The sequence below is a fragment of the Strix aluco genome, chromosome 6, assembly GCF_031877795.1.
Source record: "Strix aluco isolate bStrAlu1 chromosome 6, bStrAlu1.hap1, whole genome shotgun sequence".
In the NCBI taxonomy this organism is placed as follows: domain Eukaryota; kingdom Metazoa; phylum Chordata; class Aves; order Strigiformes; family Strigidae; genus Strix; species Strix aluco.
This window is the reverse complement of record NC_133936.1, coordinates 33,051,100-33,065,543: the sequence shown is the minus strand read 5'-3', so window position 1 is coordinate 33,065,543 and position 14,444 is coordinate 33,051,100. Positions and strand designations below refer to the sequence as shown.

Below are 14,444 nucleotides of genomic sequence, written 5' to 3'. Positions count from 1 at the left end.
GAAAAATATATACTCTGCTTCCACAACATGATTCTTTACTTCCTTACATTCTCTCTCTTTTTTCATCAATATTATCTGGAGCCAGAGTTCTGTGGATATGTGATGGCAGGGCTGTATTAACAAAATCTGAACAAAGATCCAGTTGCACTCCAAGACATCAAATATCAACGAGAAATATTTACCTCTACAATAGACATCATGTGAGTGCAAAAGAGAAACTCCTTCTTACTTTTTTTTCCCCACCCAAGAACTATTCTGTCAAAGCATGTAGTAGACGCCTACTAATAACAGAGAGAAGATAGGACTTCTTCACAGATGGGTATTACAGAGAAAGTGCACTAGTGCAAGATGCAAATGGCCTTTATATTAATGAATCTACTGTATGTCTGACTGCAGTGTGTTCTTGAGGTTACCAGATTTAAAATATGTTCATATTTCCTTTCTTACATGACAAAAAAACTCTATTTTCTACTTAATAAATAATGCATTCCTAACATTTTTTCCAGAAAGCACCTGCAACCAAAGTTCATACTTTCTTTTTTATTTTCAAAAGAAGCAGAATAGTACAAAACGTATGTACATGGATGAACAATGATGCTATTATGCATATGAAAGACTACTTACTGAAGGTTCCACAAATAAATCTGTAAAGTCTTGAATTGAATGTAAAAGTAAATGTTGCAGTTGATGAGTCATTAAAGTGGCAGCACAACTGAAGAAAGACTCTAATTTAGTGATTTTGGCATTGCTGGGAACTTGTTTTCTTTTATTACCTTGGTAAAAGATTTTCTGCACTTCTGGAAACCACCTTAAAAGAATACAATATTTTTAAGTTTTTCCAAGTCATTAGCATTAATAAACCTGTAGTTTTAAGTTAATTGCTATAAATGCTTATATTACATACAGTCCAAAGATCCTGCAGTATACTTAGGAAACTATAGTTTAACTTAAGCATGTCATATGGTAGTATATTTAAATTCTAAGGAATTGTGTCTGTGAAAACGTTATCTATGATTATGGAACCATATTTAAAATATAAGACATTATGACAGACAAATTCATCATCTTGCTTTGGACTCCTCTTTTCTCAGGCCAGAAAGGCTTCCCAGGCAGCGCACTTAAGTCCCGGGGGCTGTGCCAGTTTGTTAGGCATCCTTGTAACCTCAACAGATGTTAAGATGTGAATGCAATGCCCAACTGCCCTTAACTAACATGAAATTGACTCTGGCATTGCTGGGAAATAGGAAGGAAGCAAACACAGAAGTGTGCAGCCTTCAGTTATGAGCAGAAAGGCATCTTCAGGGTCAGGAAGAAATAATTCTGAAAATGGTAAAGGCAATATGAAACTGAATCATAGACAAGTATGGAAATAAAAACCTTCAAGGTTAATAGCATGAAAGAACAAGTATTTGAGACTATAGTGGTCTCAACAGTTTTATTATTTAATTAAAACCTGAAATAGTAAAAATGCAGTAATACATAACTGCAGGAATCAAGCACTATTGGTTAAAGGAAGATCAGATGCATACAAACAATTAGCCACAAACTTCTAAAAAAGATCTAGCAATTTTGATGTTTTATTCGAGAACTTAAGTGCAGCATACTGAGTACACCACCAAAAAAACTGCCTTTCTTCTTTTAAAATATCTTAGACTGAATATACAAACATTATGATATCCAAACACTTTACCTTTGAACATCTTAGTCATAATCTCTAAAGTCAATGGATCTCATTAATACATTTTTTAGATGAGACTGCTCTCAGAAGCGGCTACAAAACTGAGAATACACAAACTGAAATTCCAAAATCATCAGTAGATGTTCTACAGAGATACTATTACTGAAGTGATACTGGGTTAATCTTCCTACCAATGAGACACTTCCTTTGTTTGAAGTAGGGAGGGGGCAAGTCTTATTATCTAATAAATTATACCACAGTTTATATTCTAAAATGTCATAAATTATCGATACTAGCAACATCGTATTTTCTCATTTATTCAGCACAAATGAGTCCACAAAGTAGAAGCTTTTGTCATAACAGACTAAGACACATTTGTTATTCCCTTTAAGAAGTGAGCAAAACACGTCACAAAAATTCAGAATAAGAAAACTGCACAAATCACAATAACATGCTCAATATTTACACAGCAGTTTTTGTTCATAGGCCTCAAAGAATTTCACAACACTACATCTCTTTCTTTAATATGTATTATTCAAATAGGTCATTCCTTCTCTCACATGAAAGTTCAGAGTTTCAAAAACAGATGAAGAAAAAGTTAGATTTCCCTGTAATTTAAAAAATATGGATGCACTGGATCATACTTTTTAGATAGAATCACTTTGGATTTTCCAATTTCCTTCACAACTTTATTCTGGAAAAATGAGAGGTCCTCAGCTTCTTGTTTATTGTGATATATTTCTGTATCAAGAAGGCGTAAGTTTCTGAAACAGAGTAACACATGAATATTTTAGGAGCATATTCACTGTATCTTGTTTTTTATTCTTTTATTTCCATGAAATTTTTCATATTTCACATTTCAAACAGAGTTTTTAAACATATTTTAAACACTTTAAAATAATGTTATTTTCAGAAATTAGCTTCTGTTGTTTCAGAAGCTTGTTTATAAGCACTGCAGTACTGTCTGCATGCATGGTCTTAAATTGAAGTAGTAATTACTATATTTGAGCATATTAATAACTATTTTCAGAATCAGAGTTTGTGCATATGTTACTCATTAATAGGATCAAACATTAAAAATTCTGAATGTGTTATATTGCATTCCTTTCTATGACTGGTAGGATTTTTACAAATATAATAAAACAATGTAAAAATAAATAAATCATCATCTAAAGCTAGCTTCAAAATAATTTTCAGGTTTTATATTTTTAAAAGGCATTGGCCGAATTTTGTCTCTTACTTGGCAGATACAAAGAAAATGTAAAAAAAAAAAAAAACAACACTCCCTGCAACTTGTTACAGGACCTGGCCTAGACAGGTCAGTTCATTTTCTTTTGTATCACCAGTCAAGAAATAAGCAAGCAGTTTGGTCTACTCTGGGGAGCAGAAAATAATAGCTCATCTAATGCCTTTTCCCTTGTTAATCAGATAAGGGAAAAAAACGTAAGTGCCCAGCTAGACAAGAGAGCAACCCTTCTCTTCTTGGGAGACAGACTGTTTTGAATATTCCTGACCTGGGAAAGACTGAAAAAAAAGTGTCAAATTTAAATAGAGGTTAAGGGACTATACTAAAAGCAAGAAAGACTATTTAAAAAATGGAAGTCATATCCAAAAATAAGTAATTTTTCAAACATGTCAGAAGCTTGCCAGAGTCTGTAAGATAACAAAGAGAAAATAAATTTTTAAAAAGAGGGCTTAAAGAAGATAAGATCATAGCAGGTCCATTCTGAAGTCTTTCTGTACAAGGAACATAGTGTCTCAAGTTGAACTGTCAGTGAAACAGGCTGTAGAGAAAAACAAACCAAAAAACAAATTCACAAATTGCAGGTCTAGATGGCATTTCACCCAAGCTCTAATGAAATTAATATACAAATTGGCTAAACTACTCAAATTTCATGTGTAGTTTCTTCCTTAAAAGTGCCTAGATACCAAAGGAAATGAAGATGGCAAAGCATTCCATGCGACATCTGGGGAAGTACAGATAAGAAAAAGCTTGACCTCTATAGAGGAACAGTTGGCAGAAACTCTTCAAAGCATAAAGTTAAAGGGAACAGAGACAAATAAATCTGGGATAATGGCTTTTGAACAAAGTCATCATATCCATGATCAGTGTTCAGATGTATATATTGTAGCAGACTCAAATTCAATAGGGCAACCTAGAAATCTTAAGATGTCACCAACCATTATTTCCTACATAGATTCTGAAATCACCGAGCAGCTGAAACCTAAGAGATATAGATAACACTTACTTAAATGAGGTCTCCCACAAGTTCAGAACAGCAAGCATTGAAGGATTTATTGCATGCAAATTTTCTTTCATGTAACTGCACGCTGACAAGAAAGACTTGTTCCAAGGTTTTGGCACTACTTCTAGTCTAAAAAAAAACAACCACCAAAAAACCAACAAGTAACAGGAGGATGAATGTAGCTGTGCTAAGAAGTAAAATATTTATACATTTGCTTTAAGATAATTGTTTTGCATCCCAGGAAGCACAGAATTCAGGAGATAAATTTAGCTTTCAGCTCATTATTCAGATATCAAAAAAATGTCTTCAAACATTGACGACTGTATAAAAAAAAGAGAAAGAATGAAATATTGGCCAAATCCTAAGAGATCTGTAACCTATTCATGCTCCCTTATATTTAACATATAATAAAATCATTATACATATATAATGTATTTAGTCAATTAATATGTGATTTTCTACAGTAAGTACTATCTACGTTTATGCTCATCACATCAAATCTGTAAACACTCATGAATTTAGAGCCTTTTCATGAACTCAGTTGTCTGTTTTCAAATTTTTAAAAACATTAAGCTATTTTGGTGGGGGTTTTTATACACTCATAGCCTTTTTTGCTTTAAAAATTGTTTTCATTCTCTACAGGCAGTCTGATTTTACTATTAAAATACTAAGCATTGGAACTTCAGAAGTATACATTGCAACCTTTAGGCTGCAAGGGAAAAGCAAAACCAATCCTGACAAATTTGTCATATATTTGTAAGAATTTTGTTCTCATTTTCACAATTAATGCCTTTTAAAAGAATAATTCTGATATAAAACTTTTATGCATTTCTCAGTGAATCTGCATTCTATAGGAGACAGAAGAATTAGCTACAGGAAGTTAAAAAACTTCAAGTTTTTCCACACCTATCTTACATATTTCTTTAGAAGAAAGTTTCATATTTCAAGTACCCTTAATGGAATAAAACTGTTTTACCAATGATTATTCTACTAGGAGAATTTTGTAATTTTGTATCTGGATGTAAGCGTGTGGCATAAGCTTGTATACAAACTACTACGATGTCCTACACAGTTCCTAGGAGATATGGAAGATCTACAAAGAATCAGATGTAGGATGCCCTCTTACCCACGGGATACAATAACAACAATAAATTAATCATATATTTATTACTACTCTTTTTAAGATGCAAATTGCTTAAGTAACATCTCTTACAGCCACCCCTTCTATTATATTCTAATGCCTACCATTTGATATCTAAAAGCATTTACCTCAAACCACAGGCCAGAAATATATTTGTAACAAAACCTTTTTTGTTTTTAGAATCACTCAGTAATGCTACCCCCAATACAGAGCCTGGCTGGTACCAGTGGAAATGTTCTGTTTCTGCAGCATTTGTAAGATTTCATTTCTCTACAAGGCAAATTTATTCTACCAGGTTTTGGCTATACCTATGAACAAGGTACCTCTTCACATTCATATCTAGGGAAGAATTAAAGCATGTTCTAGGGAAGTTGATACTAAGCAGGCTGATCCACACCAGACAGATGTATGATCCTGGGAATAGCACTATACCTGCTTTCAGTAGACTGCAGACTTTTTAAGGCAAGTGTGAATGGAACAGAGATAGCCCATTACTCTGAACAAAGGCCACATCTATCTACTCCAGTACAGAGGTTGGTACATACTGGAAAACCCAGCCAGAAAAGCTAGGCATACATCACTGTTTGTAGTACATATTGCCAAATTGTTCTGAGGAACAAAAGAGTCTATATTTATTACATTCTTAAACCTGTATGTATTGAGGCAAAATGTCACAATCTGTAAATAGGACTGAGCTTCACTGAAATCTGCACAGAACATGACATTGCTCCATTGATTATAATGCAGTTTAGACATAAGCATTTGTCTTGCTATATCAAATGCTGTGGAACTGTGAGACTTCTTACCAGTTAAGCACTCCTAAACAAAATTAATTCTAGAGCACCTTTCAAAGTAGACATATTCTCCAGGGTTTTTCCACAGATGCTGTATAATCATTACTTGAATTCACATAAATAATAACTAAGTCTCATTTACGGCTACCACTGCCTACCACATTAAGACTGTTCCTTATACATGCTATTCTATCCCACTGTTCTCTAGTCAGTGTTTTTGAATAAATATATTTTCTTACACTGCACGATGAGGTAGAAGAAAATCTTTCTTCTTGTCTTTATCTTTTTCCCTGGTGTCTCTTAAAACAAAGTCAACTGAAAAAAAGTACAAAAGAAGAAAAAAAAAAGCCAAAATAAGCTTAGCTAAGGAATACAATCACAGAACCATTTAGGTTGTAAAAGATCTTTAAGACCAAGTCCAATTGTAAAACCTAACATTGCAAAGTCCACCACTAAGCCACATCCCTAAGTGCCACAGCTACGCATCTTTAAAACACCTCCAGGGATAGTGACTCCACCACTTCCCTGGGCAGCCTGTTTCAATGCTTGACAACTCTTTTGGTGAAGAGATTTTTCCTAATATCCAACCTAACCCTCCTCTGGCACAACTTGAGGCCATTTTCTCTCGTCCTATCACTTGTTACTTGGGAGAAGAAACCATCACCCACCTTGCTACAACCTCCTTTCAGGTAGTTGTAGAAAGCGGTAAGGTTTCTCCTCAGCCTCCTTTTCTCCAGACTAAACAACCCCAGTTCCCTCAGCCACTTCTCACAGGACTTGTTCTCTAGACCCTTCACCAGCTTTGTTGCTCTTTGTTGGACACACTCCAGCACCTCAATGTCTCCAACAAAATGTCCAAATGCACAACTCAACTGAGATGAACAGTTTTGTCTAGATATACATGAAAAGGAATTTAGGAGAAAACTACACTATTAAGTAGGGATTTATAAAATAAACTAATGTTTTTAAAAAGTGTTGAAAGATCAGAAATAATGAATATAATCTTCTTTGGTCATTACAAGGATAAGAAAACGTGAGTATTCTTCTTAAAACGTGCGTCTAATATCCAGGAGAGCTAATTCTTCCACAATGGTTGCTCTCAGCCGTGAACTGCACTCAGCAATGAATGCTTCTGAATATTAGCAACTTAGGAGAAAATGCAACTCCTAGAAATCTACCTATAGCCTTTTTTACACTCAGAAGATAGTCTTCTTTTATTTCATCAGTCAGTGAATGTATACTTTCATCAAGTACTTTCAGATGTTGTGGAATTAAAGCTAAGATGTGGTCTAGCCAGGATTCATCCATTGGGGCCACATTTGCTGTATCAATTCCATGGCGAATGTAATAGTAGTATTTCTGCAGGATAAAAGAGTAAGATACATCAGTTAAGTCCAGTACTAGATAGTCATTGCTACTACAGTTTAGCTAGAAATATGGACTTATTTAGTACTAATTACATTCATTTTTACTAAGTACTGATTTATGTTGTAAATTACATATACATCGTTAAATCTAACGTAAATACCTTCATCAGCCTGCCAAACACTAGTGGATAGAATAATGATAAAAAGCTGTTGAGATAGCAAAACAGGGTATAGTGGAATGAACTTCATTTAATTTCTCTGATAAAAGCTAAATAAAAATTCAATTGAAGAATGGACATAACTCACAGGAATCTGGCTTTGGTTTTGCTTTTACAATTCTGGTGAGACGCTTCTCCTTTGCACTGTCCCAGTACCAACCTTTTCCTTAAATAAATTTTCAGTATGTATTCATCCATCTCATTCTAGTGCTGCCAGTATTATCCATTAGCTCCTGGGCTGGACCATATATGCAAAAAGAAAGCCATGCATTCTGCAGAGTTTTGTGTGGATACGCAATGTACAGCTAATGCATTGCTCAGAATAGGAATGTATAACCACAAATAAGTACATCTGCTTGTGTGCCTGCATTTAAACAGGCATGTGAGATCTGATTAACATTAAAGGAAACACAGATGAAGAAACATATCAGTCCAAATTAAAAAAAATGCAGAATGGAATATCAACTAGAAGATTACCAATGTCAGGAAGTCACATGAATCTACTTCAATTAATTTATCCCAAAATGAACTTAATCTATTTTAAATATACATAAATCACAAAACTGTGTATACAACTGTGTCATACAAGGTATCTTAAACCAGAAAGAGAACAAAGAACATCCTAGCCCTTAAATGAGGGTAACCCAAATAGAATCCATAAGACAATTCTATCTGCTCAGACACAGCACTGCACCCTCCCTTGCAAGTTATTCTCACCTTCAGCAAGTGTACAGAAGATTCATTTATTACTTCCTGATTTTAATTATCCTCCAGTTACTATTCCATTCTGCAATTCTTTGAATCATCCATAATTCCTCCATTCTCAACCGTAACACTGTAAATAATATATTGCGTGAAACGAATAGTGGGAGAATATGTCACTGTCAGTCATCTCTCGTGTCAATAATCTTGTCCATATTTACAATAAATAACTGGCACTGTATTTAATTTAATACTCTAGAAAACAATCTTAGCTACCAAAATATCTTTCTCTATTGGTGTAGAAGAATCTACTTTTGGAGGCTGAGTTCCATCAAGGGATGAAAGCTGTTCTTCAGTAAGGTCTTGCTGCCTAAGACAAAAAAACAAAGAAAATAAAAACAGAATGCAACACATTCTTCAGATACATTTTACTGACCTAAGTAATATATAGACACCTTACATGTCAGTTGTGAACAAACAAAACAAACAAAAAAAAGGGAACTGGCAAAACTTTACAATGAGCACAAGACATTCTGATTCAAAAACAACACAAAAACTTGGTATGTGACCAAGTTTGTATTTTACCTGCTAAAGTTCAGCTTTTAAAATCAGTGATATAGTTCACATTCATATACATACTTTCAATTTGCAATTGTCAAAATTTTAAAATAATTTAATTTAAAACTTTGGTTCATCTATCAAAAAGCAAAACCACATTATTCAAAGACAAGGAAACTCACAATATAATGTCAACAAGAGCACTTCTGAAACTTTCATGGTTTTTTTTCAGATGACTGCTGCTCTTAAATGTAGAAGTTGATGGCCCAGCACCTGCTTCATTATCTCTAAAATCCTGCATCTTGTTTCTCTTGCATCTCATCTTCATATACTCTCCTTGCAAAAAATATTGAAATTAAGTTTAAAAAAAGAAGTTCAAATATATCACACACATGCTTATGCTTCTGAGAGGTTTTCTTTAGTAGTGCTAAAAATGTTAACCTTACCAGATGAATACTCATTTTTTACAGTAAACTCATCTGACTCTTCATCTTTCTGTTCTTTGCTCAGATGGAATGACGGACAAGTCTGCTGCCACAATGGTTTAGACCTTGACTGGAATAAATATTTTATGTTTTAGTTTTACACTTGTTGTAAATGCTACTAACATACACTTCAAGACTTCTAAATATAGTAAATCAAAGAAAACATAGCCTAATATACAGCAGGAATAAGGCAGCATAAAAATCATACAATACACTACTACTTATATGCTGCCCTCAAATTCTAAATATCCAGACTATTAGAGATAAGCATGTTAAACTTACATGTAATATTTGTAAACTCTCTAGTTTTATACCTTAAATATTTTCAAACTTGTTCAAATACTCCATTTTCATTGTTTTCCAAATACTGAAATATAAATAATGCTCCACATACAAATATAATATACATAGTGCAGAGAGAGAGAATACACACCTCAGCATAGATCTGTATGAGAACCATGGTCTTTACATAACTATGCTGTGACACATATTTGAAAATGAAACCATGCAAAAAAAAAAAAAAGGCGAACAAAACTACCTGAGACAGCTGTGGTAGTAAGTTCACTGTTCTCTTTGCCAACTTGCCTCTGCCACTTGGACTGGGCTTGGAAAAAAAAAAAAAAGGAGCATCACAACTAGACATTTAAATTACTACAAATATTAGACTTCTGGGAATACTTAAACCTGTAATCTAGCTATAATTCCATTTTTATGTATTATATAATAATTTTTTACACATCCACTTTCTTATCACTTCCCCTATTCTTCCTAGAGTGTTTCCATGCAGAATTCAACCTCCACAAATGCCTTTGAAAAATCACAGCTCTAAAAAATTCATTTTAGGCTGGGAAGCCTTTTTGTTACCTTTTTGCCAAGACATACATTAAAGCATTACAAGATACCATGAAATAATACAATTAAACAATTAATTTTTTGAGTGTCCAGTGTTCTCTGCTTTTTCACAACACTGATCCCTCAGCATCAGCCATGAAAGCTGTCTGTCCAAAAGCACCCTCTGACCATACCCAGGACTCCAGCTAGTACATTTTAGTAACGTACAGCACCTTCCCATAAACAAAGACAACAATCTAGTTGTAAAATTATTTAAAATTGGCTCTAACACAACTGCCTTTGGCTATTCTTCTATTTCTCCTCTGTTCCATACCACCACCAATACTGCAGTGCCCACACCATCTCACCCCATGCAGCTGCCCTTGCAGTGATACTGCATGTCTGTGCTACAGAGACACAAAGCTCTTTCTGCTTTGTCCCTTACACAAAGGCTGTAGCGGAAGACAGACACAAAGCCCAGAAAGTTTGTGTAGACATACCCAAGCTACCCTTAAATAAGTTGGGTTGGCTATCATCTGCAGTACAGTTGCTGCGGCATAGAACTCACACAAGTTTTAGGCACTTAACTATTTACATGAAATTTGCAGTCCAGAATAAACTCTGGCAACTCCCAAGCAAGCCAACGTGATGAGGAGAAACTCCGTGACTACCACTAGCTGCAAGAGGGAGTCATACAATAAAATGTTTTAAGTATCTTGTTTCAACATCAACAGCACTACTCATCTAATGAGCAGAAGATCCATCCTCCCATTTTCTCTCCCCAAATGAGATTAAATACAAGCTGGCTTCCCCTTGAATAAAGATCAAAACGCCTGCTGAATTAAAGTACTCTAACACCAAGCAGGCCAGTTTTGATAGGTTTAATTTAGCTTTTTGGCAGTCACAGAAAAGGTGACCGAAGACCTTGCCACAATAACCGCATTATCTCTTTTACCCCTCATTTAATGCTCTTGCCAGTCTATCTTCCAGTTAGGCAGGGTCCACCTGCAAGGTTTTTCACACCTTGAAATTCTAACGCCCATACCAGTCTCATAGTCTGCAGTGACACAGATGACTTACTAGCAGGAGAACAACATGATTTAAGAGGACGGACTCTTATAATTACATTAACCAACTACAACCCAATCAGGCCACTAGAGAAATAATACAAATTAGTATTGGTTAATGATTTAAAACCACATCCATAGCTAGAAGCTTCTATTGGCATTTGTCTTCAGCATTTAATTAAACTTATTTCAGCATAGACAAGGGAAAAGCAGTATTATAACCAATACAGAAAGATTTACACGACAAGCCTGCTTTTTGTCTAGTAATTGGAGCAGCTGTAATGCTCCTGGGAAAATATGAAGCCATTTATTTCTCCGTAGTCTACCATACTCAACCGCAAAAAGATTCTTACCACAGACCGTGTAACAGCTACCAGTCTTTTCTAATACTAGCATAATACTGTATCCCCACTGCATCATAAAACTACTGCTTACCAAGCCAATAAGCCTATAGGATGCAGTGTAGCCTATGGACAGATTTTAGACTGGTTTGGACACAGCTCTATACAAACAGGCTATGATAGAACCATAGAAAAAATTAGGCTGAAAAGGGCCTCTGATTATCCGGTCTCCTTCTCAAAGCAGTACTACTTTTGTAGCACTACTACAAAAAGTTAGGTGAGATTGCACAGGGGCCTTGTCCAGTTGAGATTTGAAGTTCTCTAAAGCCACTGCCTCTCTGGGCAACCTTCTCCCGTGCTTAAAAATCTCACTGTGAAGAATGTCATCCTTAAGCCTAGTCAGAATTTCCCTCCCTGCAACTTGAGAGCGTTGCCTCCCCTCCTGTTGTTGCACAGCACCAAAAGGAATCGGGCACGTCTCTCTAGTTCAGGTACTGGAAGACAGTAACTACATTCCTCTGCCACCTTCTCTTCTCCAAGCTGAACACACAGAGCTCCTTCAGACTGTCTTCATACACAAGTGCTCCAGTCCCCTAACCATCTCAGGGGTGATCTGAGGGACTCTGGTTTGTCAACAGCTTTACAGCTGCTGGACCAGAGCTGGCCGATGCAGTCACCATAGCCAGTTTTCAACTTGTCTGTTCTCTGTTTCTTGCATAAGAAACTGAAATATAAAGCTCATTGTTTCTCTAGTCCAGATTCTAAAGCAACTGGTGAACGCTATCTACTACCCTGTGAAGGGAATGGATGGGGGGGGGGGGAAATGTTTTCTATAGGAGAAAATGGTTTTGAATTCCTGGAAGAGTATTATCTATTTCTCTCAGTAACGAGGTCAACAGTCTTAATTCTCAGATTCCTAGTTAGGAACAAATAACAGAAACCTGGGTATTCTTACAAATAACAGGGCTACAAAAATCACTAAGACTGTACTTTGCCCTCATATACAACATTACACCATTTTATTTAGATTTTCTTTGCTGAATTCAGCACCACAAATTACACCTCTGAGTGCTGGCACTGATAAACTCAGTGAAGACGGTGCCAATATTTTAAAATATACTGAAAACCTACTACCGGCAATAACCTGTACTAAAAAGAGCGTCCTGGACAGCAAGGGCTATCTGAGATAATTATGAGCTGCCAACTTACACCCTCTAGTACGTACCTTGAGAAGAATCACCCAAAGAAAAACTGGTGAACTATTAAGTCACTGAAGGAAGTTACTGGATTATTTCACTTAAAATACCTCACACATTTCATTAGAGGAAAACTAAACTGAATGAGAACATCAAAATCAAAAGAGGATAAACAAACAGGATTTACTTACTAACAGGAGAACAACATGACTTAAAAGGGCATTAACTAACTACAACCCAATCAGGCCACTAGAGAAATAATACAAATTAGTATCAGCTAATGATTTAAAACTACATTCATAGTTAGAAAATTCTATTGGCATTTGTCTTCAGCATTTAAGCTTCCTTCAACTCTGGAAATAAACTGAATTAATTAAAATCTCTTCATATATCATGTTTAAAAAGCAAAAAAATTAACCCCAAACAAACAAAAAAATGAGTTTATGACAGAACATTTTGTATCAAGCTAAAGACAAATTCATTTATGTGGTTTGTAATGGGATACCTTTAGGAGAGAGTTACTCTAACAGCAGCCCAAACCAAAATGGTCTCTTTAAATTTGCACTGCTAAACTAATTAAAGGAAATCTGGGCAGCAGCAAGGAGGCCTATATTGCATCTAAAAACCTGATTTAAGGAGTTCACAGCACACACACCACGGTTTAACTTTTCTGGAGGGTGTCAATCACAACCAGCCTGCAACTAATGGGACAGCGTGCCGAGCCTCCCCCTACACACGGCCGCCCCACCAGGTCTCTGCTTACAGAGCGCGAGCATTTAATCCGGTGTCAGGGTTAAAAAAACGTGATTTCAGAAACTTAATCCAAGCGTGTTACTTAAGGCTTAAAAGAAACCCACACTTCCGAGATCAGACCAAGCCCCCGGCCCTCCCCGCCAGGCTGTGAGGGGGCCGTGCCCGCCGCGCCGGCCCAGGGCAGCCCCCGGTACCTGGTCGGTTGCCATGGCCGCGCGGGGAGACCGCGCCGCCGCGCGCGGACGCCGCCGTTACCGGGCAGCGCGCGCGGCCGTTGGCACAACGGCTCCCGGCGGGCAGCGCGCGCCGCTCCCAGCCAGCCCGCCCGGCCCGGCCCGTCCCCGGCAAAGACGCGTCCGGCCGGTGGCCGCCCCTTCCGACTCGTAACGCGCTACCGGAGCAACGGCGGCGCTGCGCGGCCTAACCCAGAACCCGCTGCGGGGAGAAGAGCGGCCCCAGGCCAGGCACCGCCTGGCTTTCTGCCATCAAGGTGGCTCGCAAAGCCGCGGCCGCCGCTGGGAGGTGCCCTGAAGTCTCAGCAAGGGTTCCTGCTCAGGGGGCACCGACCGAAGACACGAAAGTTACTAGCTGATAAGCGCAGTGATGTTCCTTTTTAAGCTATTGCAGTATATTTGCAGCTACAGCAAGTTCGAGTTTCAGTTTTGCTGTTACTTCACAGAGATTGTTGTCCAGTAGCAAATGCTCGACACCCTTTTGAGGCGTGCCAATATGGGGAGCTAAAAGCACTTTGAGTAGCATGTACCATTCACAGAATCGTCTAGGTTGGTTGGACTGGATGATCTTCAAGGTCTTTTCCATCAACCCACCATTAACGGTTCCCAACTACACCATATCCCTCAGCGCTATGTCAACCCGACTCTTAAACACCTCCAGGGATGGGGACTCCACCACCTCCCTGGGCAGCACATTCCAACGCCTAACAACCCATTCTGTAAAGAAATACTTCCTAATATCTAGTCTGGTGCAATTTGAGGCCATTCCCTCTTGTCCTATGGCTTGTTACTTGGTTAAAGAGACTCATCCCCAGCTCTCTGCAACCTCCCTTC

At 37.2% G+C, this 14,444-nt stretch overlaps 1 protein-coding gene across 2 annotated transcripts in view; it reads right to left on the bottom strand.

The window, feature by feature from the left end:
- The window catches only part of DNAH7 (dynein axonemal heavy chain 7), a 116,729-nt gene extending 103,047 nt beyond the window's left edge, over positions 1 to 13,682 (bottom strand). The window contains exons 1-10 of one of the 2 annotated variants that reach the window (XM_074829577.1): positions 13,572 to 13,682; positions 9,728 to 9,793; positions 9,151 to 9,259; positions 8,887 to 9,040; positions 8,423 to 8,516; positions 7,038 to 7,218; positions 6,099 to 6,174; positions 3,928 to 4,053; positions 2,323 to 2,442; positions 625 to 808 (exon numbers count right to left, since the gene is read on the bottom strand). In XM_074829577.1, the coding sequence (XP_074685678.1) occupies positions 625 to 808; positions 2,323 to 2,442; positions 3,928 to 4,053; positions 6,099 to 6,174; positions 7,038 to 7,218; positions 8,423 to 8,516; positions 8,887 to 9,040; positions 9,151 to 9,259; positions 9,728 to 9,793; positions 13,572 to 13,586 (1,125 nt within the window). In that variant the 5' untranslated portion in view covers positions 13,587 to 13,682. Of the gene's footprint in view, positions 1 to 624; positions 809 to 2,322; positions 2,443 to 3,927; positions 4,054 to 6,098; positions 6,175 to 7,037; positions 7,219 to 8,422; positions 8,517 to 8,886; positions 9,041 to 9,150; positions 9,260 to 9,727; positions 9,980 to 13,571 lie in introns of those variants that run through there. The other variant, XM_074829576.1, reaches the window with a different exon arrangement.
- Between the last annotated feature and the right edge of the window lie 762 nt (positions 13,683 to 14,444).